We start from the raw sequence: 23,220 nt of genomic DNA, 5'->3' as shown, positions 1-23,220 counted from the left end.
CTAGGCTCTTGCTCTCCTTTGCACTCTCAAGAGTGTTTCTCAGCTAAATAAATAGGCAAGAGACCTCTCTTGGACGAGTGGAGTAAGTATTTATACCCCCTCATTCAAAACATAACGTTTGGAGGTTGAGTCATCACTCTACGGGGTGATCAGACGCTCCGGTCAGTTATCCCCGCCACTGTGTCAGAAAGAGCCATTAAGTTCTGACCGGACTCTGACATGCGTCCGGTCAGCACTGACCGTCCACGTCCGGTCATAAAAATGCTCTCTAGAACCTTACTGATGTTGGCCAGACGCTGGCACCCAGAGTCTAGTCATTTCGTTGTTCAACGTCCGGTCAGTTATCGGATCCTGACCAGTGTCCGGTCAGCACTGACCGAACGCGTCCGATCAGGAATCTCCCTCTCTAGAACCTCTCTGGAGTTGACCGAACTCTGGCACCCAGCGTCCGGTCACTTTTCACTTAGCGTCCGGTCGCAACCAGACGGCTCCAGTTGATCAAATGAACTGACCGAACTCACCCTTCAACGTCCCGTCACTACCAGACCAACGTCCAGGTCAGTCATTTGACACTCCATTCACTTCCAACTCGAAATCATATGTGAATAAAGTTTGCTCCAATTGATCTTAGGGCTACTCCGGAGCTACCTAGTGCTAGATTTAACAAGTGTGCACCACACCTAACTCACTAGACTCACCTAGGTTAAGCTACTAGTCCATACCCCCCTTAATAGTATGACCAAAGAAAAAACAAAGTCCTAAACTACTCTAAGTGTCTCTTCAACACCAAACAACACTTAGAACTAGTCCATCCTTTGAAAAGCGAAACGATTTCCATCGTAGGGGCATGACAACCATGATTGCCCAATCAATTGCCATTACCATGACCTAACTTAAATTGCCTCTGCAAAACACACGTTAGTCATAGTAATCTCGTATTGTCATTAATCACCGAAACCCAACTAGGGGCTTAGATGCTTTCAAATTCTTTAGCATAAACTCTTAATATCACTATGGAGAATCACTTCACAGGAGAAGCTACTTTTTTCAGCTCTCGGCTTCTTAATCAGCAGAGAATCACTTCACTCTGGAAAAAAAACTGTTTAGCAGCTGGGGAGTGATTCTCTTCGAGAATCCGCTCCATGGAGCACTCCCAAACGCACCCTTAGGCGTCGGCTTCTTGAATCTGAGTCACGTGAAAAGAGCCCTATGTGATTTTAGTTCACTTATTAGCCATGATTTCATAAAATCAATGTGAGACAAGTAGTAAGTTGAATTTTTGGACCATAGCATTTGAAAAGTTGATGTTTGAACAAAACTCTGAATATTCTAGTTTTAAGTAATAACCGTGTTGAAGAGTATAATAATAACGAGACTAGTCTCAAACAGAACCTTTTCCTCCCCGCGCCTTTCGCTTTGGGCCAAGCATTTGCATAGCCCGCTCCGCAAGTATTCGCGGTCGCACAGACTGGTCCAGTCCAACACCGGCCTCCCTGTCTCAATCCTGGCCACAAGCTCTCCCGGGGCTGAGGATGAGTCCCCACTCCCAGTCTCCCACTGGGCTTCTTCCTCCGCATCGGCCGTCAACCAAACCCGCCCTGCTAAATACTCGCTCGCTTCCGCTCTCCTCGCAAATACTAAATTAACAGCTCCGTTAGCACGAGCTGCGCGGAGGGAGTTGGGAGGAGAAACAGAGGTACCGGGGCGATGGGCACCGTGCTCGATTCACACTTCCTGGCGCTCACCGCCATCGTTACTGTGAGTGCCCCCATTCCCCTCCTCCCTTCTCCCGGTTCTGCGTAAGGCTTGGAGTTTAATTTTGACCCCTTGTTACGTTCTCTGTGGTTCCGGTAGGTGGGGTACCAGCTGCTGTTCTTCATCATCACAGCTCTTCTCCGGTTCGATAAGGTCACGGATTTCGCAGGTGAAAAACTAACTCAGCCTGCTCCCACCTTGCAATTGATACCGGAATGAGTTGCCATGACCGTCCCTTGTAATAGTAGGGCGCAGTTGCTAGCAGAATTCCAGTAGTGAATGGGAGTTTAGTTCATTCCTGCTAATGCTTAGAGGATAAATTCTTAGAGATCCTTGTTAGTTTTTAACGGAGTTCAGTTCAGGTAACAGTTAGCAAGATCGGTCATTGAGTTCTTTGACTCAGTTTGTGTGGCCGATGTTGCTCCAAGACTCCAACAACCCAACATCTCTCCTGAACTGTATTATACTCCCTCCATTCCAAATTATAAGACGTTTTCGCTTTTATAGATACATAGCTTTTACTATGTACTTAGAAATACATTATGTCTAGATACATAGCGAAAAAAAATATCTACAAAAGCCAAAACGTCTTATAATTGTTTTTTTTTGCGCTAAACTTGCCTCCTATAATTGGGGATTGAGGGAGTAGTTTTCTCGCTTGTTTTCGGGAATCCTCATGCATGGGCTTGTTTGGTTACTCCCCAGGCAAGGTTGTCTGGTGCAGGGAGGTTCCTGCCCGATTTTGGGCGCTTAGGAACGAGATCGATGCCTGGCAGGCATTGAACCAAACAGCCTCCTTGTCTGATATAAGATAATTATACACGTGAGCTTACATGCAAACCGTTCCTCATTCTTAAGAGGCATCCTTGTCTTCTGAACCAATAATCTGAATGTCTGATAAACTTCGCTGTCTGTGCACCAGCCTGTAAAAACTACATGAGGTCAATGTAGCATACTAGCTTTGCTGTATTTTCTGCCCACAATTATTTATTTTATGCTCCTAATTTCAGGCAGTACAAATTTTGTCATAATCGCCATCCTAACATTAGCTTTGAAGGGAGCATGGCATTTCCGTCAGGTAAGTATTTTTTTCATGATAAATCTGTTCACTTTAATGTAAACATAGTCAATGGATGAACTGATGCCCCCTGTTGGTTCGGTGGAAAAAAAGGCGGAATTCATCAGAACTACTGCTTTCTTTTCTTTTATGCTGGATTATCAGTTTTTTCCAGTGCAAATACTTGAAAAAAATCTGATTGCCAACAGCCAACAACTTTGCTCCTGGTAGTTCACTTTGTAGACAACATAAAGTGGATTTACTTTTTCATCACATTCCTGTTTAAGTGAAAATGTGAGTTACAGTTGCTGCAGCATGCTGGCAAGCTGTTTGTTGGAAATGTTGAGTTACATAGATCTCTGGATTTGCCATGATTCATTGATTTTTAGTCTCAAGATGGCATATACTCTGGTGTTGTAGCAATCTAGCATGATTAAAACTACCTGTCACTTACATTAAAGTTCGTCAAATTGTTGTCACTTACATTAAATTAGACACTGCAAATTTAACAATGTTTGTAAAGCTAGCAGAATAGCTTCATCATTTACCATAAACTTAGACACTGCAAATTTAACATGTGGAGCTAGCAAAATTGCTTCATCACATACAATAAATAGCGACCATGTTGATCTGAATCCATTGAGACATTCTTATCTTACTCCATTTTCACAGGAAAGACAATGTAGGTTGTAGGCATCTTTTCGTCCCTGTGAATTTTTTAAAAATGATAGGAAAGAGACGAGTATAGAGTCTCGAAAATAACTTTGTTTCTTTTAGAAGGAAATGGAACAAAATGCTAGTACCATTCCTTTGGCACTGTATTTATTTAATTTATTTGTGATATAATTTTTTGTAGGAATAACTCAAGATTATTTTAAAATATGTGCATTTATAAAGGTCGGTCTCTATTTCAGATTGTGCTGACAGTGCTTGTCACCATTTGGGGTCTTCGCCTAGGACTATTTTTATTGATGAGGTACGCTGTTAGCTTGTCACATGACCTGCTACATGAATAATCGTTAGTTTGACTGAAAACATGTCTATAATGTTCAATAAATTGCTAATTCTTCTCTTACCTATTAATTTCTAGGATTTTGCAATGGGGTGAAGACCGACGGTTTGACAAAATGCGTGATAATTTGGGGAAGTTAGCATTTTTCTGGATTTTCCAGGTACCTTTTGCAACTTGTGTTCTGATATTAAGATCTGACCGTGCCTTTTCTGAAGAAATCCTCAGCAGGCCATCTTTTTCCATTTGGGCAGGCTGTGTGGGTTTGGTCTGTCAGCTTGCCTGTCACTGTTGTTAATGCAAGTGACAGAAACCCCTCGATTGAAGCCAGGGATATAATCGGTTGGATAATATGGTTGGTTGGGATATGTGTAGAAGCAACAGCTGATCAGCAGAAGCTTGTGTTCAAGAATTCTCCAAGTAATAGGGGAAAGTGGTGTGACGTCGGTCTTTGGAAGTATTCTCGCCACCCGAATTACTTTGGGGAGGTTAGTTAATTCAGTTTGTTACTTTGGTCGTTTTGGTACATATGAAGATTAGCCTTTGCGTATACTCGCTTTGCTTATATACTGATATTGGCTAGAATGAAAACTCACAGTCCTTGAATGGTACTTGCCTGTACTAATTCGTATTGTGATCTCAGTGCATATGTTGTTTACATGCTTATGAGCTGTGATTGCTAGTACATCATGTTCTACATACGATGTTTATGACGCTGATCTGTATATGAATTGAAATTGATGTAGATGTTCCTTTGGTGGGGAATATTTGTAGCGTCAACCCCAGTTCTCTCAGATGCTGAATGGCTTGTGATTCTTGGACCTATATTCCTGACTCTTCTGCTTCTTTTCGTTAGTGGAATCCCCCTCCTTGAGGTTTGCAACTTCTCTGGTGCCCTCAAACCCCAGCTATATTACTTGCAAAATGCTAACATGCTCTACTCTTTATATTTGTATCATGAAGTCATCTGCTGATAAGCGCTATGGACGATTGGAGGAATACTGTGTATACAAGAACACTACAAGGTAGCATTCTTACACTGGTTATTTTCCTGATCTCTCTCCAGAGTCCAACCACTGGTTTTTAGCAGCAGAGAGTAAAGTGTTGATTGTTCTCTGCAGCCCTGTTATCCCATTGCCACCCGCTGTGTATGGTTCCCTGCCTGCATGGTTCAAGGTTGCCTTCCTCCTTGAGCTCCCCCTCTACAATCCTGGGCCGGGAGGTGATCCAACCAGTTGAGTGACGCTTGCAAATTGTTCTGCTGCCCTTCAGTGATAGACATGTATAGAATAGCCTGCAATATATTTACGTTTTTTGTTGTTTTGTTTTGACAGAACTATGGTGAGCCCATTGATGGGTCAGCCTGACATTTATGTTGTTACGTTGTGTACGGGGCAATTATTTCCCCTTCGATTCCAAGGGTTTACAATGAAGTTGGCCCCTATTTATCACTCATGAGGCTCAAGCATGCCCTGTTTGTTTTGCTGAAATTTGGCTTATGCTACTGCTTATGCAGATTTATTGTGAGAGAAAAACACGGTTCTGGATTTTCTTTTGTTGCACTCCCTGTCAGTTGATGATCATGCGAACTGAACTTTGAACCGGTACTAGTAACTACTCCCTGTCAGTTGTATTCGATATGCAGCCACGGTATTTTTGTATCTTACATTCTCAGTTAGTACCAGGACTGAACCTTTTAAACTCTTATATTATCTATATATGTGTGTGTTGGTTGGGCACGGGTTCAGGGAAACAAAAGAAAATACATTTCGAAGAAGAAAATAATTAAAAAAAAAAACTGTTTCTGAGAAGCAGAACTCCCCCAAGACAGTCCAGCTCACGTGGAGAAGAAACTTGCCTCATGGGTCATGGCAGCTATAACAACTGTGGTCACGCTATCGAGTGTATAGAACCACCTCAGTAGCGCCTCACGCCGGCGCGATGGACACCTTGTCGACCTGCACGACGTACTCGAGCGTGGCTCCGGGCGGGATCTGGACGTGTTCCTCCCCGAAGTCGGCGCCGTCGTCGCCGAACGCGAGGCCCGGCGGGACGACCACCCGCCGCTTGCCGCCGGCCCTCATGGAGCGCAGCACGTACTCGACGCCCTCGCACATGCCCCTGGTGTACGGCCGGGAGCCCATCACCAGCGCCAGCGGCCGCTTGCCGTCGTCGAACGTGTCCACGAACGCCTCCCCGCCGCTGCCGGCCACCCGGCCCTGCAGGTCGATCACCACCAGGTCGCCCGTCCGCGGGACGTCGCCGCCGCCGACGCGCATCTCGTAGTACCTGATCCCGTTGGGGAGGACGACCTCCTGTTCCTTCTCCACGTCCCTGCGCACACGAGAGACAGAGCGGGCATTGCACGCACCAAATGAAGTAATGGCGGTTTTGTAACTGAAAGAATTAACGACCTGCAAGCATGGTGAATGGCACTGACTTGGTGTTGGCCTGCTGCTGCGCGACCTCGAAGCGGGTCTTGAGCTGCTCGGACACCACGCCGACGGCCAGGAAGCCGGTCCACGCCAGCCCCGCGCCGATCCCGAAACGCCGCGTCAGCGACGAGGCCACCCAGTCCGTGGAGTCCGCGCCGCCCGCGCGCTTCGGCCTCGCCGGCGCCGCCGCCTGCTGTGGCTGCGCTTGCACGGACTGCTGCTGTGTCTGTGGTTGCGGCTGCTCGCTGGACGGCGGCTGGCTCTGGGCGCTTGGCGGGCGCGGGGTCTGCGCGCAGGAGACGTGCGGCTTGGCGATGGGACGGGCGAGGAGCGCCGGTGAGCTTCCCAGGAACGTGGCCATTGTGGTTCGGTGCGTCGTGGATGAGCTACTACGAGTCCAGGACGACGGAAGTGGATATTTAGGTTGATTTTCTATGTTTCTGAGATATATTATTTATTTCGTTCAATTCTCGTGAGCTTTTTGTGAGTGAAATGTGGCCACATATGTACGAGGGCTTATCCGACATTCCGACTGCGCAACACTGGCTATCCACCGACTCTTTTGTCCGACCGTCCCCGCCGACACGTCGGAGAAAGGGGTAAAACCTGGATCAGTTCTCCAAGACTCTAGCCATGCCAATTGGCTACTCAACTTTCTGCTTTCCTTTTTTCATCGACAAGAAAAAATCTGCTTTCCTTTTTTTCATCGACAAGAAAAAAGCGGAATAGGTAAAGGGGTATCCAGATCACACAGCAAAGAGGGGTATCCACTATCCATGAACAAACAGCCGGTTAAAATGACACTAAATTTCAAAATTGAATGATACCAAGAACAACCGCTTAAAAAATTGAAATCAAAATATATATCAATTGTGCCGTAGAATTTATCCAAGAAAGATAAGGTACTTGGTAAATTCTATCCCTTGGAGTAAATTACAAAATAAAATAGTGGTGATTACAGCCCATGTTCAGATAAAGCGAGTAATAGTAAGCAAGGTAACAGCTCAGAGATAGAAAACAGATTCACAAACTTACCACTTATCCGCACCATACACAACCCCATCCTGTCCAGGCGTATAGATTTTTTCTTTTCAACAATTGACAAGAATCAACACCCACAAGTACAGTTTAACATACTTCACTACTTCAGCGAGATCTCAAAATCGGACTCATATAAACACAAATCAAACTGCAAACAGAAAGAAGATCCCAGGGAACATATCAGTGCAAAATGAGTATTATTTAATAAAACACATTAACTGCGTGGTTGACGAGTAAATTACCACTGCAATCTGAAAAGGTGTATATCTGTGTGACAAAAAGTACGCCATCCTTTGCTAAAATTTGGATGGCAGGTGTCTCAGACTATCAAAATGTATTCACTACCATCAATTCTTGTGCCTAACAGTTCTATGACTACAATGCCTGAGCTCCAATGCAACACCACAGATAAGATATACTTTCATAATGTTGTATTCTATAGTACAAGCATATGACCAACGCACATATCATCTAATAGAAAAGCATAATAAACAGTTTAACCACTATGAATCTTAAACAGAATATGTGCTACACTATCTACAAATATCATATTAGGTTATTCTGCATGAACGTCTCTGTTCAGTTCCCTAAAACAGATGACACACATTGGTGGTCAAATTACTCACTGGCCAAAACACAGCTGTCTCATTTTGAGTTCTGATGAAAATGCACCGTTTTGCTACAAAGTTCTACCGGTAGCCAGAATGACCTGCAACTAGTGATTCAACTGCCTTTAGCACCAACAACATTGACACTACTACTTTAGCACCAACAACATTGACACTACTATAGCACCAACAACATTGACACTATACGCACATTGCTTAACCATGTTATCCTGAACACACAAGATCCATTTTAAGAAACCCAAACAATAGGGACCCCCATGATTCCGAGCAAGATGAAGCTATAAAATCAAACATTAAACCACATAACATGGACACAAAAGGTAATAATATGAAATTAAACAGCACCTCTTCGGACTAAAATGATATGTGAACCACAGTTGATAAATCTCCACAATGAAGATCTGATACAATATATGCCCTCTGCAAAAAATGATAAAAGAATGACTCTGGAGCAATATGCTACCAAATATAAAATAGCATTTAGAGAACATGTACTACATACTAAAATCCAGCCATGTCAAATCTTGCAGAATAGCACAAAAATTATGATACGATACACATGTCCACAGCTAAATCACCACCAAAACATACTAAAGTTACGACAACGAGGCCAGTTTCCAAACAGAAATAAAACCAAATCTAATCATCATAGTTTTTGGACCTCATAAGTACATATTTCTAACCATCAAAAGTTTTGTACCTCATAAATACTAATCTAGACCCCTCCCTCTATGGTAGAAGTTGAGCTCATAAAAGTCCAAAAGATCTTCAGTCCCTTCTGAGGTAGATTGTTTCAATGATTTGCAAAGACTGTATCATTCCGCCTTGGAGGTCTATCAGGAATCGAGCCTGGCTTAAATTTTGATGCCTCATGCCTTGCAAGTTCAGGTGGCACAGGACTGTTGCTCTGTATAAGCATCTGTTTCAGATCAAAGAAAATATCAGTGTTCTCCAAAGTTAAAAATGAAGTTGCCACTCCCTTCTTTCCAGCACGACCCGTCCTTCCAATGCGATGTGTGTATGTGTCGACTGAACTAGGCATCTCATAGTTAATCACGTGTGCGACATCAGGAATATCAATACCACGCCCTGCAACATCAGTAGCCACAAGAACATTGAACCGACGGTTTCTAAATCCATCAAGGCTGATCTCTCTCTGGTCTTGTGATTTCCCACCATGTAGGGTTGTGACGCGGAAGCCTGCCTTGTCCAGATCCTTGGCGCGCATGTCCGCTGTCTTCTTAGTATTGCAGAACACAATGGCCGTCTTGTCTCCGAGATCTGTAAGTATCTTCTGGAGCCGTGGCATCTTCTCAGACTCCTTCACCATGATCACATTCTGGGTGATCAGATCAGTGGCCTTGCCAGCTGTACCAATTGTCACAACAACTGGGTTTCGGAGATACTTCCTAGCAAGACGCTCGACAGCAGGAGGCATGGTGGCACTGAACATATAAGTAGTCCTGTAAATCCTCTTCTCATCAAGTTCCTCATCCTCATTTTCAGGTTTCAAGTTACTCGATGGCATCGCGTCAAGGACACCGACAACTTGTGGCTCAAAACCCATATCAATCATCCTATCAGCCTCATCGAGCACAACATAGTTGCACTGGTTGAGAACAGCATACCTCCTTTCCAAGCAATCAAGAAGCCGACCAGGTGTAGCAATTACAATCTCACAGCCCTGCCTAATCTTGAAACCCTGCTCCTCAATTGACTGACCACCAACAATTGAGACAACTTTAATGCCTAGATAGGTTGCAAATTTCACAGTCTCTTCCTCAATTTGTTGAGCAAGCTCACGAGTAGGTGCCATCACAACGGCATAGGGACCCTCAGCCTCATTCTCCTCGCTTATGGGCGGCAATCGGGTAATGTAAGACAACATGGGGAGTACAAAAGCTGCAGTCTTTCCAGAACCTGTCTCAGCGATACCAATAACATCACGCTGCTGTAGACCTAGCGGAATGGCAGCCATCTGGATTGGTGATGGTTTTTCATATCCAGCCTTGTCAATAGCGCGAAGCAACTCGGTGCCAAGCTTGCTTTCACTCCACTTTCGCATTGGCCGGGGTATGCGAGAACCCTTATAGGAGATATTGAAATCCTCACGGAAAATACGCCAATCCCGCTCAGTCATCTCCTCCAGCGCCTTCTCAGACCAGTGCCTGTCCACGCGCATATCAAAAGCGTCATACATTTCAGCAGCAGCAGCCTTCTTCTTATCTACCGCATCATCCTCCGGACGGTCCTCCACACCGGCCTTGCGCCGCAGCTCTGCACGGGTCTCCTTCTCGTGCGCAGCTGCCACCTTCTTCTGCTCACGCCGGTCAATGCCAGCAAGGAAGCCCCGGCCAAAGAGCAGTCGGGCCTCGTGCGGCGACTGGTAGAGCGCGTTCATGTCGCGGCTGGTGTCCTCGGTGTTCTCCCAGTCGAAGGAGAAGCGGAACTTCTCCGAGGGCTTGATAACCCGCTTCTTGGGTTTCTTGGACCCGAGGTACTGCTCCTTGATCGCGTCGAGCTCCTTCTCCCGCTCCCGCTCCGCCATCTTCTCCAGCCGGTCCCTCTCCCGGTCCCCGCGATCCCCACGCTCCCTGTCGCGGTCTCGTTCCCGCTCCCGCTCCCTATCACGGTCGCGGTCGCGGTCGCGACGGTCTCGGTCCCTGTCGCGGCGGGAGGAGTCATCTCGGTCGCGGTCCCTATCTCGATCCCGATCTCGGTCGCGGCGGGAGTCGTCGTCGCGGCGGCGTTCCCGGTCTCGGTCTCGGTCTCGGTCTCGGTCCCGGTCCCGGTCGCGGTCGGAGGAGTCGCGAGGAGCGGGATTGGAGCCGGACGGGGGAGGGCCGCCGGCAGGCGGCGGCGGAGGGGGCCGGGGCAGGGACTGGAGGAGGTCGAGCGCGGTGCGGCGCTGGTCGGAGACGGCGGCCTGGCGGCGCTCGAGCGCGAGGCGCTCCCGCTCCGCCTTGGTGAGGAACACAGGCTTCGCCGGCTCAGTCATCGCGTCGGCCGAGCGCTTCATCGCGGCGGCGCGGATGCTGCGAGGGGGGAAGGAGGGTTTGCGAATTGCGATTGTGGGGCGGACGACGGTTTAGGGGAAACAGGGCAAGCGTCGCTATTCACCTCTGGAGCTGCCGACATGCCCCGGTTTGGGCCGTGTTTATCCGGGCCGGGAGAAGACAGAAGACCTCGTCACCGACGTAGGTATGGGCCTAATTTTATGCTGGAAACGGAGATGAGCTTGGGTCTGGACTGGTGGGCGAAGCACTGTCTACAGCCCATACTGTGGGAGGCATAGAGTCTGTTGCTCCAACTGGCCAGCTGGGTGTGTGGCGGCAGCCAGCTGGTGCCAGGGCCTTCGGACTTGGGAGCTGATCAAGCAAAAAGTCCCGAAAGTTTGTTTTTCCTCCTTAAACTCTAAAACCAGGCAAAACACCTCTCTCAACTTTTAAAGCCATTTATCTTACCTTCTGACCCTGTTATAAGCAGTTTTGAAGGTAGATTTGTCTTTTTATTTTTTATTTATTTCGGCTGAATCTTTGAAAAATCATAGTAAATCACAGAAAAATCATAAAATGAAAAATCCAATTTTGTTGGACTCCACGTGAGCAGGTCTACACAGTGACCATATAATATGGTATGCTTTAGTACAAAGTTTTTGCTGTAGCTTTAGATCTATTCTTTACTGTAATTAAATGGAATAATCCATAGTTGCAGTTTCTATGGTCCAATTATGGTGAAATTTTTTATGGTGGATTAATTATTGTATGCTTAAACTGTAGTAAAAATTTCAAACTCTTTCGATCATGTATAACTTAGTTATAGATTTTATTTAGGTTTATGCTTGTTAAATATAAATAAATCTATAACTAAGCTATACATGATCCAATGAGTACAAAATTTTTACTACAGTTCAATCATATAATAATTAGCCCACCACAAAAATTTCATCACAATTGGACCATAGAAACTGTAGCTATGAATTATTTTAATTAATTACAGAAAAGCATAGATCTAAAGACACAGCAAAAACTTTGTACCAAAATATATCATATCATATTATATGTTCACTGTGTAGATCTACTCATGTGGAGTCCAACAAAATTTGATTTTCCATTATATGATTTTTCTATGATTTACTATGATTTTTTCAAGATTCAGCCGAAATAAATAAAAAATAAAAAGACAAAACCGCCTTCAAAACTGCTTATAACAGGGTCAGGGATGTAAGATAAACGGTTTTAAAAGTTGAGGGAGGTGTTTTGCCCGGTTTTGGAGTTCAGGGAGAACAGGTCAACTTTCGCGAAAGTTGAAGGAGGTAATGTGGACTTTTTTCCATTGATCAGGTTTTTGCACATTTGAGTCGAGTTGCTATGGGTCGAAAATCATAGTATGAGATTTTTTTTTTCCAGGCGGGTCAGGTTGGTCGGTTCAAGTGGCCCATGAACAAATCTAAACCAGAGCCACCAGTATACTACAGTCAGTACCGTACCCAAATTAGGAACTCCAAGGAACTTTGTTATAAAAAAAACAAAGCAAGTCCAAGAACAATCTTTCCTAGTTCGTACCAGAAGAAACGATTGTGATCTCTAGCAAATAGAATCGGATCGGAACTCAAATAGTACTATCGCAAATCGTAGAATCATAAGTTCATAACTATTGGAATTGTAAAACTGTAGACTATGATAAACTATGATCACAAGGTCGTAAAATCACACCATATGATCTAAGATTTTAACAATTATGCTAACAGCACGTGGTACTTGCTTTCTCACACTGCAGACTGCAGAAGCATTACAACACTACCGCAGGAGGCAACCGAGCTTGATGCGGTCGGGCGTGCGCGAGCCGGCGACTGTGTCCCTGTCACATCTCACATCCTAATAGGAGAACATAACCCTTCTGCCCGATCCATGCTTAGAGGTAAAGCAATCGTCATCCTTGCGCCTTCACTCACTGGATGCAATGCATCTCGCAGCCTTCTCCCCTCACCTCGCCCGCGGTCCAAATCGGTACGGCTACTGACTGATCTACTCCACAGTCACACACTATCTGCACTAGCCGAGCCGAGCTTGTCAACAAAGCAGAGCTAGGAGGTCGATCGGAGCTTCAATTAAAGAGCAACAGGAGTACAGGACCGATCACCCCGTACTAGCCTGTCAACAGATCAAGAGAAGCTGTTGCTGACAGCATACAACCTAGTAGAGGTAGTACCAGTACCGGAACAGAGAAGATATTGCACAGAACCAACGAGCTCATGCATTGGTGATGAGGAGCACTAGAACATGGTAGGGGCAGGTCCACCCCACCCAACAGACTGTTTGGTGACCTGCATCCATGCACTGGCGACCAACTGGTCATCTCATGATTCTTGACAGCTAAACCAATCATACATCAGTGCATGACGCCGGTTGCGTTCAGAGTTAATAACTAAGCAGCACTTGCATCAAAAGATTGTATGCCCAAAATAAAAAAGAGCGGAAAAGAACAAAAGGTGATGCTCTCCACCAAACAACAGTCATGCTATGCACACACCCAACACCTCATCATTCCAGAAGCCGAAAGCACATTACATACAGCTAGAAGATTTACAGGAAAAGAATTTATAGAAAAAAGAAAACAAAAACTAGTGAAGCCCACTCGGACTACCCTCTTTTTATACTCACTCACTCCATCTGGCAGCAAAGCTGGCATCGGCATGTTTTCAGGTTAATGAATTCTAAAGCTTGTACAAGGCCATGATTGCCGCCACAACCCACAAACACACCCCACGGGCCCGGCTCACCAACCAACCCTCTTGCCCTTGGGCAAAAGTTTGGAGCCCCCGGGGAAAACTAAACCAACACAAAAAGAGAACGTGGGAAGTGGTCCACAAAAATCCTGGACCTTGGAAGGCAGAATTGCTCCATGATCTGCCCTCCGAATGGCATCGCCGAACTGACTGTGACGTGTTCCAGGAGGAGCTCCTTCCTCTCCGGGAACCAACAAAACTTCTCCAATGACAATACTAGTTAGTCGGCAATCCTTTTTTTTCCTTATCATTGTTGTATGATTTCCATCTTCAAGCAATATTCGCTGGACATCGGCACGAGGCTTTGCAGCTGATCTGGAACCAACAAGCAAGAATTAGGTTCTCTCAAATCAATTAGAATAAAATGTGATATTTTAGGCACATAATTTAGTACTGTGCAAAGGACATGTGGGGATGCATGACTTCTTTAGGAAAGTAGAATTTTGTTTATTCATCATGTATGTAACAAAATTCAATGAACTATTTTTCTTAGAAGATAGAGAACAATCATTCTGTCACCCTCCATGCTGAAAAGAAAATTCAGCAAACTATCAATACTAGTTGTAGCATGTTACCTTCAGTCTGTGTAAAGATGTAGGTAATGAGGCGAAAGCTCCCCAGAGTTCCTTCCACGCTGCTCAATCCTTCTTAGGTCCCGAAGATGCTGTAATATCTCCTGAAGAAGATCAAACCCTTTGCCTCCCTTTTTCAAAGTCCTCACACACTGTTTTATATATTCCCTATCTGCCTCAAGAGCGTGCAGCCTCTCATTTACTTGATCGATTTCATTGGCAATTGCTAGCTTATGTTGCTCTCTAGCAAGGTCCAGTGTGACCTCTGTTGAATGATGTGCCTCATCACCTTGGGGGATGTTTCCAGCTTCCACAGTAGCATCGTCAAACAATGGAAGGAGCTTCTTTCCTCTGTAGGTTACACTTTTTCTTTTGTCATGAAGTTTAAAGCAGCTATCATCATCAGAGAAACCATTTGAGGCACCATTTAAATAGTTTTCTTCTGTCAAATGCTTCATGCTATCGGATTCTTCATCATCGAGATCAAAAAGTTTATCCTCTAGCACTTTAAGCTGTTCCAGTATGGAGAGTCTCTCTTCCTCAAAATCAGCTAGTGAGCCATCAAGGGTAACAAGATGCCTGGCAGTTTCTTGTAGCACAACATCTGTAGGAATACTCCCATTGCTTCCATTAAGACCATGGGAAGATCCATCACCTTCATAGAAACTTTGTGAAAGGTCATCACTATCCTCAGCACTCGATGAAGTTGACGATGATCCATTCTGGTCATCAGCCTTGTGCCTGGACATTTTCCTCACCTTTACCTCATAGAGATGAACCTTGTGGCGATACAGCTCGAGCTCTCTCTCCAGATCTTGCTTCTCCTTCTCTCTCTTAACAACTAGTTCATTCAGCCTCTGCAGTGCTTCTTGGTCATACTCTGACTGTTCCTCCATAAGCCGCTGGTATTGGATTGCCTCCATCTGCATTGCAGCTTTCTGTTCTTGCAAGCGGTTTATCATTGCCATGGTTTCATCGGCAGCTATAGCAGCAGCGCTCCTCTCATTTTCAAGTTCAGAATATAGGGTCTTCAATGACTTTCGTGTGGAAGCCAAAGCAGATTTTAGTTGATCGACACTCACCAATTCAGTGCTTTCCAGATCAGTAGACAAAGTAGCAACACTTGAATCTACAGATTTAGCATCAGAAACAGCTGCTTTAGAATCCAGCAGTTCTTGTGAATCACATATACCTTCAATATGAGTCGGTGTATCAGGCTCCCTGTCTTCTTCAGAGACACTATGATCCGGAGAGAACTTGTCTAAGCTTGTCAAAGGTTCGTAAGAAATTTGATGTATGGCCGTTAGAGCAGCTTCAGTTGGATCCTCTTCAATATCTTCTGTTTAATATTTAATAATCAGTTTCAAAGTTTACACAATAATAATGGAAGTAACAATCAGAATGCACTACTAATCTTGGGAAATAAACAAAGCGTTCTTGTGATCTCAGCATCTTACCTTTCCATGTGTTTGTGTTAACATTAAAAGTGTCTGCTGCATACTGCAGAACATCTGCTGTTACAGAAGTGACTTTCTGCTTCACCTCAGCTTGCTCATCATCAGTATGAGCATATGAAGTCAGGCAACCATGTTCCCCAGAATCAATTGGCACAGAGTCACACTCTTGTTCCAGCCCAGCCTGTGCGGTTCTCTCTCCTTCAAGTTCTTCATCAACATCCTCCCTGGAATGTACTGGTATTGAATCCAACTCCTGATTTACCTTAGCTTGTTGAACCTGCTTCTCCTCAGTCTGAGTTACGACATGCTCAGAGGCTTCCACTGGCATAGAGTTCATTTTATGCTTTGGCTCAGCCAGTTCAAAATTCTCCAACTCAATACTTCTGTCTAACCTCTCAACAAATTCATGGTCACTAGGATCTGTTGGCGTGGTATACAAATCCTGTTGTAGAGTAGCCTGTTCAGCTTGCTCATCCTCAGATATCTCATCTTCAAATGATATTTTCTGATCCTTATCTTTCAATCCACTGTCATCCTCACAAGCTGCATTTAATATTTTGAAAATAAGGTGTATGATTAACTAGCTTGAAACAGAGAAAAAACATCACGGAACAACTTCAAGGACAGTAAACTATATGGTTTGTCTTCTATTCTGTTGAGAGGTCCATTTCATCCTATCAATTTTTTTCTTAGGTTAAGTTTCCTTTTTTCTCTTCCAGTTCAAGTGTTCAGCTATAGGTTCACCAGATATACCCAGTGCTATCCAAAATCTAGAATGACTGAAGGGGGTACAAGTACAACTACGATAGCACAGCTCAGTGAAAACATGGGAGAACCATGACTCTGTTTGGTAGATAGAAATAACTAAATTTGATTCAGCACTAAAGGTGAGCAGAATAAACATAAATGCATTAAAAAAACACAAACACGACAAAAATGATATTCAGAGCTATAGTCAGCATGGCTAAACTAGGATGACAGAAAAGGTAATTTATCAAAGGAGGAATGACTTACACTGATGATCAGCAAAGGCCTCCACGGTTTTGCCTGCATTTATCCCATCATCAAGTGTAGCTTCTATACAAGCTAGAACAAAGACTATGGCAGCAATCTGTTCATCAATCAGCCGATCAACTACATCATCAACCTTGTCATCATCAGATGTCATGGCAATTTTCTCCTCATTGGTACTAACTGTGTTCTCCATGTCCACGTTGTTCTGCCTTACATCACCATGATCAACTGCTTCCTTTCCTTTGTCACCGGATTGAGATGACACAGTGCCCATGGCGACCACCAACGAGTCAATTGATTCAAGAGGCACCATCCGCTCAACATTGGCAACAACCTCGGCGCCATAAGCCAAGACGCCGATTGAGTCATCCTCCACAAATGGCTTCTCGTCGAAGAGCTCGATCACAGGGCCTTCCTCGGAGACAAAGACCACGTCTCCATTTGTCCTCGCTACCTCTTCCTCTTCCTCTTCCTCTTCCTCTTCCTTGTGGGCACAATCTGAGCCACGCGGCGCCGACGCGGTGAGCAAGAACGGCGGCGAGTAGAAGCCTCTCTCGAGCGCGACGCCGCAGCAGGCGCAGGCGAGGTCCCGCTCGCCGAGCTCGCTCCGGCCCATCCACGACAGCATCGCCTTCCCGGGCGCCGCCGCCGCGGCGCAGTCCTCGCACATGTCCCCGGCGTCCGCGAGCCGGCGGTGCGCGCTGCGGTAGCCGAGGCGCGACAGCTCGGCGGCGTGCACGTCGCACAGCAGGCGGCGCAGGGGCTCAGCGCCCCCGCCTCGGTGGTGGGGGTGGGAGTGGGACTCGAAGAGGCTGTCGACGCCGAGGCGGGAGCAGAGCTCGCACGGCGGCGCGAGGCCGAAGAAGGCGGCGAACCGGGATATAAAGTAGGAGAAGACGCCGTTGGCGAGGAGCAGCGCGATGAGGATCCACTCGAGCAGCGCGTACGCGAGCACCCGCGCGACACGGTTGCTCCTCATGCACAGCGCCGCGGTGAGGCTGGCGCCCGCCCCCGCCATGGGAGCCTGCGACACCATCCCCGCAGCAAGGTTACTTGGGAACCGACGGAATGCGATGGAGACGACGCCGACCTCGCAGCCGGGCTTTGCCGTGGAATCCAAGGAAGCACAAAAACTAGTGCCTTCCGTCCCGAATCCTTCCCCAGCGCATCCGAATTAGATTGGAACGGAGCGGAGGACGCAATCCGAACGTGATTCGTTAGTGGCAAGCAACCACTAACGAACTCGGCTTCTCCGGATCAAAAAAAAAAAAAAAGGGGGGGAAGGAAAGCAAAGGAAACTCTGCACAAACTCCTCCCTGCTACTGCTACCGATTGCAGCAAAGACGAGATTTTTCACAGGTGGAATCGGGGACCAAGAACGAGATCAGAAATCCGAAAGAGGAACGAACGAAATCTTTATACAGGGAGAAGACAGATGAGCTGGGGCGGGACTAGTGATAGAGACAGGATTGCGAGCGCTATTGACGAGAACAGGCAGGAGAAGAGAGGGAGGGAGGGGGAAGGGGAAAGAGGCCGTTTGATCGGAAGCGGATGGCCTAATAGGGAGAGAAGGGAGAAGATGCGCGACATGCAAGCCGAGAAATATCTCCAAAAACAAAAAGTTGGGAGCTTTGAGCCAGTAATTCGCATTAGTGGGGCCTAATGACCGCGATTAAGTCGCTCTAACTAGAGATGAACGTTGGGGGTGACTCTAGCCCGCCGGTGACTGAAGAAAGGGTCAGTAAAAGCAAGCAGGCTGCAGACCTCGGCCGGCGTAGCAACAACGGCATGATTTGTTAATGGAGCACGTAATTACGGTTCCTTTTCTTCCCGTTGGAAAGGCTAGTGAGTTCCGAGAATACGCGGCGACAGCATAGATGATAGATGAGTCGATGATGAGCATCTTTGAAGGTGAACACGAAAGCGACGAGGACTGTCTACGGCGTCAGTAGTACTACTACTACAGTACTCGTTCTTTCCGTTTCCGCAGCAGTGGTGGGTTTCTACGCGCCGGTCGTTTTCCGGGGATCCGCGACTGGACGGCGAGCCGGCGAGGCTTGGTCGGTCGGTCACCGTCGCCGTCGCGTTGAGGCTTGGACGGACGGGCTCGTTTTCATTTGTTTTCCTTCCCCCGCATCCGCGACGCAACCGCGGCAGCAGCGGAGAGCAAATCGGCACGGCAAAGTGGACGGACCTGCAGTCCTGTCACTTTTGTTTATTTCGTGCCGCGGAGACGACTGGATCAGAGACAATTCATACGGGACGGGGACCGTTGGTTGTTGGTTCGGGTCTCCCCAGCGCCGCCGCCGCCGCCACCGCCAACGCCACCGCCGCACGATCTGGAACGGGAACCGGAGCAAACGTGGCGGCACTGTTGACCCAGCCAAGTTTCGCCAGCTTTGTTTGCTCGCAGCCTGCGTGTCGGCGCGAGGGCGCGTGTGATGAGGGGCTGCGCTGCGCGGGCGTGTTCTCAAACGGCAGACGTTCAGCAACACGACCAGCAACGTTCAGCAACTATTTGCTGTGAGTCGACCAATGGACTCTTTACTCGTGTATTGATGCATAGGATATGATGGATTAGTTATTCAGCCCGCAAGATGAGGATCTTCTGAGACAGACACGGTTCTTTTTCTACATCCATCTATCTCCCTCGTGCCGGTCTACAAGACATCTTCTGATATGATACGATCTTTTAAATTATATTTTATTATTTATTTATATTATATTATATTGTATACCGTAAGTATAAATTTATGATTACCGATATATATTTGATTACATATATCTAAGAGTATCAAGTTTACATCATAATACTCGAAGTTGTTATAGTAAAAAAATAGTTTTTGGTTGTGTGGGTGGATATAGTAATCCTGTGTCTGCGGATGCAATAACTTTGTAAAGATGCTTAGTTCAAAAATGACATGTGGATGAGCATAAGATGCACTACATCCACCTAGCCAGGATGGCGAGTGAATGAGAATGTATTTTTACATCCGCTCGTGCTGATCGCATCCTCTCAGTAGACAACAAAATATAGTTCTCTCGTAAAGGAGATACAGCTACAAACACACCCAAGAATGTCGAAACTTACGGACACGTGCTGGTGAGGTCTAGTGCTGAGGGAGAGCTTCAACCCTTGTTTAGTTCCAAAATTTTTTCCCAAAAAGTGCTACAGGGTACCTATCACATCAAATCTTACGATATGTGCATGGAGCATTAAATGTAGACGAAAAAAAACTAATTGCACAATTTTGTTGGAAATTACGAGACGAACGTTTTGAGCCTAATTAGTTCATAATTGAACACTAATTACCAAATAAAAACGAAAATGCTACATTAACCCAAATTTCAAAATTTGGGCAACTAAATACACGCTCAGGAAAACTGCCACCAATGGGGCACAGACAGTAGTACCGCTACTCATAGTGCTAGTAGTAGATAAAGAAAGTCAACAAAACTCAAAAAGTCTGTCTGAAGTAGCGTTTCAAATTTTCAGACGGCGAGAAGAATGTTTGCTTGTTTGTTGGTCATCAGACACTGTAGAGCACGCGTGCCTGATTATAAGTCATGTTCGTTGGGCTCGTTTGACTTATAAGTCGTGGTTGAAAGTACTGTTGACTAGTTTAGTGTGAGAGAAAAATATTGTTGGCTGATAAGGCATGACTTATAAGTCAAATACAACCAAATGAACATGCTGTATATGAGGAACATAGGGAATTGTTATTTTTCTGCAAAACTAACGTTATATTCAAGCATCAACAACATGGTACAAACAACTCCAGTTTATGGTCTTCAGTTGCCAATACCCGTTTGCTGAACTGTAACTGCCGAAAGATTCCCTCGCGTGTGCCCAAGGAGGACGAGCAAATACGATGTGTGGCAGCTTGCAAAGTTGCGCGTGCAGATGGTTAGTGCCCCGACTCCGAGGGGAATAGATGCCCCGCGCATTGTCTGCAATTGCACGCTTACATTAACATTAAGAAACAGCAACGCCCGGCTAAGTGCAATTAACATCAACATTTTTTTCATTTATTTATTTCAGATCATATTTTAGTTTCCATGTGCTGCACAATCAGCTTGGAAATATAATCACGAAGGCAAACCGTTAACGATGGATCACAGATTCTTTTCTATCGTTTTCTTCTTCTAGTTTCTGGACAGTTGTGATTCATCTCATTACCTTTCAAGGATATGTTCGAATATAAAAATCACTTTAAAACCCTAGCTTGTTCATCAACATGGCCGTGCCGTGCACACGAGGTGCTATGTAAATTTGCTCGGTCGCTATCAGGCTCGGCGTGTAGGTGTAGCTACGGATCATCTGGGATATTCTCTATTTATTATGAAAACAAAATCAACTGAAGCGCAAACATCGCATTTTCATACATGACGATAATGACAGTCGGAGACCTTAAAATCTTCAATTCCAGTGCCTTTTTAGTTGGGCAGCTCTGGCTGAAAGGATCGCGAGAATTTTTTTCCAATAATGCAACGCAGACAGGTCAAGGAGCCAGGAGGCCAGACATTTGAATAATGCACTGGTCAGGGCGGCGTATGCGGCCGAAAGGGAAACGAAAAAGTAGAATCAAACGACCTTTTTTTTCTTGAACGAACCGGTACGGGACAGTGCCAATTTCTATTAATAAAGAAAAGGGGAATCAAACGACCTGGTGACCTGGTGTGGTGTCGGTAGAGATGAAAACAGATCAGATAAAAACGGATATTGTTGATATCATATTTATTTTCATATTTTTTCTCGAATTTAGATTCGAACGTGAATAGCTATCAAATATAGCTGCGAATACGGATTGTCTTGGATATGAATATAAATAAATATATATATACCGAATACAGGATAAGTCGGTCGTGGATAGTGTCAGTTACAAAATTTCTCCGCATATATTTGAGTAAAGCGACATCTATATAATATAACACGTGCTGCAGTCATTTGACCACTCTATGAGTCCTAAATACAACTAGATTATACGTCTACAAGCAAATTATCGTTAGTCCATATACAAGTCTGCATTGTCATTGTATCCCTATATCTGAATAAAACATCGGATATCCGATATCCGGCGGATATTGATGAGATTGTATTTGTATCCGTCGTCCGTGTAAAGTATTCGAATTCATATTGGATATCCCAAGAAATCATCCGGACATTGACGAAAATGTCCGTATAGCTACTGATCATCTGGGATATTCTCTATTTATTATCAAAAACAAAATCAACCGAAGCGCAAACATCGCATTTTCATTTTTTCATACATGACTGTAATGATAGTCAGAGACCTTCAAATCTTCAATTCCAGTGGCTATTAGTTGGGCAGTTCTGGCTGAAAGGATCGCGAGAATTTTTCCAATAATGCAACGCAGACAGCCCAAGGACAAGGAGCCAGGGAGGCCTGACATTTGAATGCACTGGTCAGGGCGGCGTATGCGGCCGAAAGTAAAAGGGCAACGAAAAAGTCGCGGTGTTGGCAGTGTTGCAAACGCATTGGATACTAATGGATATTGTTGATATCATATTTATTTTTATATTCTTTTTTGGAATTCGGATTCGGACATGTATAGCTATCGAATATACCTACGAATATGGATTGTCTCGAATATGAATACGAATAAATACATATTGAATATGGGATAAGTCGGTAGCAGATAGTGTCGGTTACAAATATTTATCCGAATATTTGAGTAAAAGCGACATCTATATAATATATAACATGTGCTGCAATCTTTTGACCACTTTATAAGTCCTAATCACAACTAGATTATACTTCTAGAAGCATATTGTCAATAGTTCATATACAAGTCGCATTGTCATTGTATCTGTATATCCGAATAAAATATCAGATATTGATGAAATTGCATTTGTATCCGTCATCTGTGTTCGAATTTTATTGTATCCTTATATCCGAATAAAATATCAGATATTCGACATCCAGCAGATATTGATGAGATTGTATTTGTATCCATCATCCGTGTAAATTTTTCGAATTCGTATTCGATATCTCGGAAATCATCCGGACATTTGACAAAAGTGTCTGTATCAATATTTGAGTCCCTTCGGACCGACGGACGGTCGGATAATCCTTAGGTGTTGGTGTTGGCACAAACAAAAACAGTGGGAAAATGTTGTGGGGCCTAGATTTTTGTGCTAGGTACAGGCATACTATATTTATCGGATGCTTTTCTCTCTTTATTTTTTCATTTTTTGGGCTTATGTTCCTGAAAATAAAGTGGAACTTATTCAGCATAATTTGGTTAGCAAAAGTGCTAGACCCAAGAAAATCTTACAGTATCACCCCTTGGGAACGTAGAAATTCCGCATGAATTATATAAGAATTCGTAGAATTTACTTTATTTTCACGTAAAAACTAAGGAAAAAGGATTTTTTCTCTATTTTAAAGGAGCCTAAATGGAAAATATTAGTAGACAAATAATTGGTCAGAGAGACAGA

At 45.0% G+C, this 23,220-nt stretch overlaps 4 protein-coding genes across 6 annotated transcripts; 1 reads left to right on the top strand and 3 right to left on the bottom strand.

Annotated features, from left to right (window-relative positions):
- The first annotated feature begins 1,582 nt into the window (after positions 1–1,582).
- LOC136530971 (uncharacterized) lies at positions 1,583–5,274 on the top strand. The gene is made up of 10 exons (XM_066523675.1): positions 1,583–1,758; positions 1,855–1,924; positions 2,766–2,833; positions 3,727–3,788; positions 3,903–3,984; positions 4,076–4,309; positions 4,568–4,696; positions 4,785–4,846; positions 4,943–5,055; positions 5,156–5,274. Exons 1-10 carry the CDS (start codon positions 1,708–1,710, stop codon positions 5,164–5,166), a joined length of 882 nt encoding a protein of 293 aa, XP_066379772.1. The 5' UTR covers positions 1,583–1,707; the 3' UTR covers positions 5,167–5,274.
- Positions 5,275–5,426: 152 nt separating this feature from the next.
- LOC136530972 (peptidyl-prolyl cis-trans isomerase FKBP17-2, chloroplastic-like) lies at positions 5,427–6,824 on the bottom strand. The gene is made up of 2 exons (XM_066523676.1): positions 6,262–6,824; positions 5,427–6,155 (listed from the first exon to the last, which is right to left on the bottom strand). The coding sequence occupies exons 1-2, from the start codon at positions 6,615–6,617 to the stop codon at positions 5,750–5,752; spliced, it is 762 nt and encodes a 253-aa protein (XP_066379773.1). The 5' UTR covers positions 6,618–6,824; the 3' UTR covers positions 5,427–5,749.
- Positions 6,825–7,160: 336 nt separating this feature from the next.
- Positions 7,161–11,047, bottom strand: LOC136530970 (DEAD-box ATP-dependent RNA helicase 21). 2 transcript variants are annotated; one of them, XR_010777933.1, is made up of 3 exons: positions 8,627–11,047; positions 8,272–8,346; positions 7,161–7,445 (listed from the first exon to the last, which is right to left on the bottom strand). XR_010777933.1 is itself a non-coding variant. In XM_066523673.1 (1 exon), the coding sequence occupies exon 1, from the start codon at positions 10,943–10,945 to the stop codon at positions 8,720–8,722; it is 2,226 nt and encodes a 741-aa protein (XP_066379770.1). In that variant the 5' UTR covers positions 10,946–11,047; the 3' UTR covers positions 8,384–8,719. The 2 variants fall into 2 exon arrangements, 1 of the variants encoding a protein (XP_066379770.1); XM_066523673.1 differs by lacking the exons at positions 7,161–7,445; positions 8,272–8,346 and having other exon boundaries at positions 8,384–11,047.
- A 2,360-nt stretch (positions 11,048–13,407) lies between these two features.
- LOC136530966 (myosin-binding protein 3-like) lies at positions 13,408–18,633 on the bottom strand. 2 transcript variants are annotated; one of them, XM_066523671.1, is made up of 4 exons: positions 16,758–18,633; positions 15,744–16,286; positions 14,290–15,622; positions 13,408–14,029 (listed from the first exon to the last, which is right to left on the bottom strand). In XM_066523671.1, exons 1-3 carry the CDS (start codon positions 17,791–17,793, stop codon positions 14,292–14,294), a joined length of 2,910 nt encoding a protein of 969 aa, XP_066379768.1. In that variant the 5' UTR covers positions 17,794–18,633; the 3' UTR covers positions 13,408–14,029; positions 14,290–14,291. The 2 variants fall into 2 exon arrangements, with proteins under 2 accessions (XP_066379768.1, XP_066379767.1); XM_066523670.1 differs by having other exon boundaries at positions 14,290–15,625; positions 16,758–18,631.
- Between the last annotated feature and the right edge of the window lie 4,587 nt (positions 18,634–23,220).

Source organism: Miscanthus floridulus, unplaced genomic scaffold, assembly GCF_019320115.1.
Source record: "Miscanthus floridulus cultivar M001 unplaced genomic scaffold, ASM1932011v1 fs_240_3_4, whole genome shotgun sequence".
In the NCBI taxonomy this organism is placed as follows: Eukaryota; Viridiplantae; Streptophyta; class Magnoliopsida; order Poales; family Poaceae; genus Miscanthus; species Miscanthus floridulus.
Note: the sequence above shows the minus strand (reverse complement) of the source record. Positions and strands in the feature narration are given on the sequence as shown.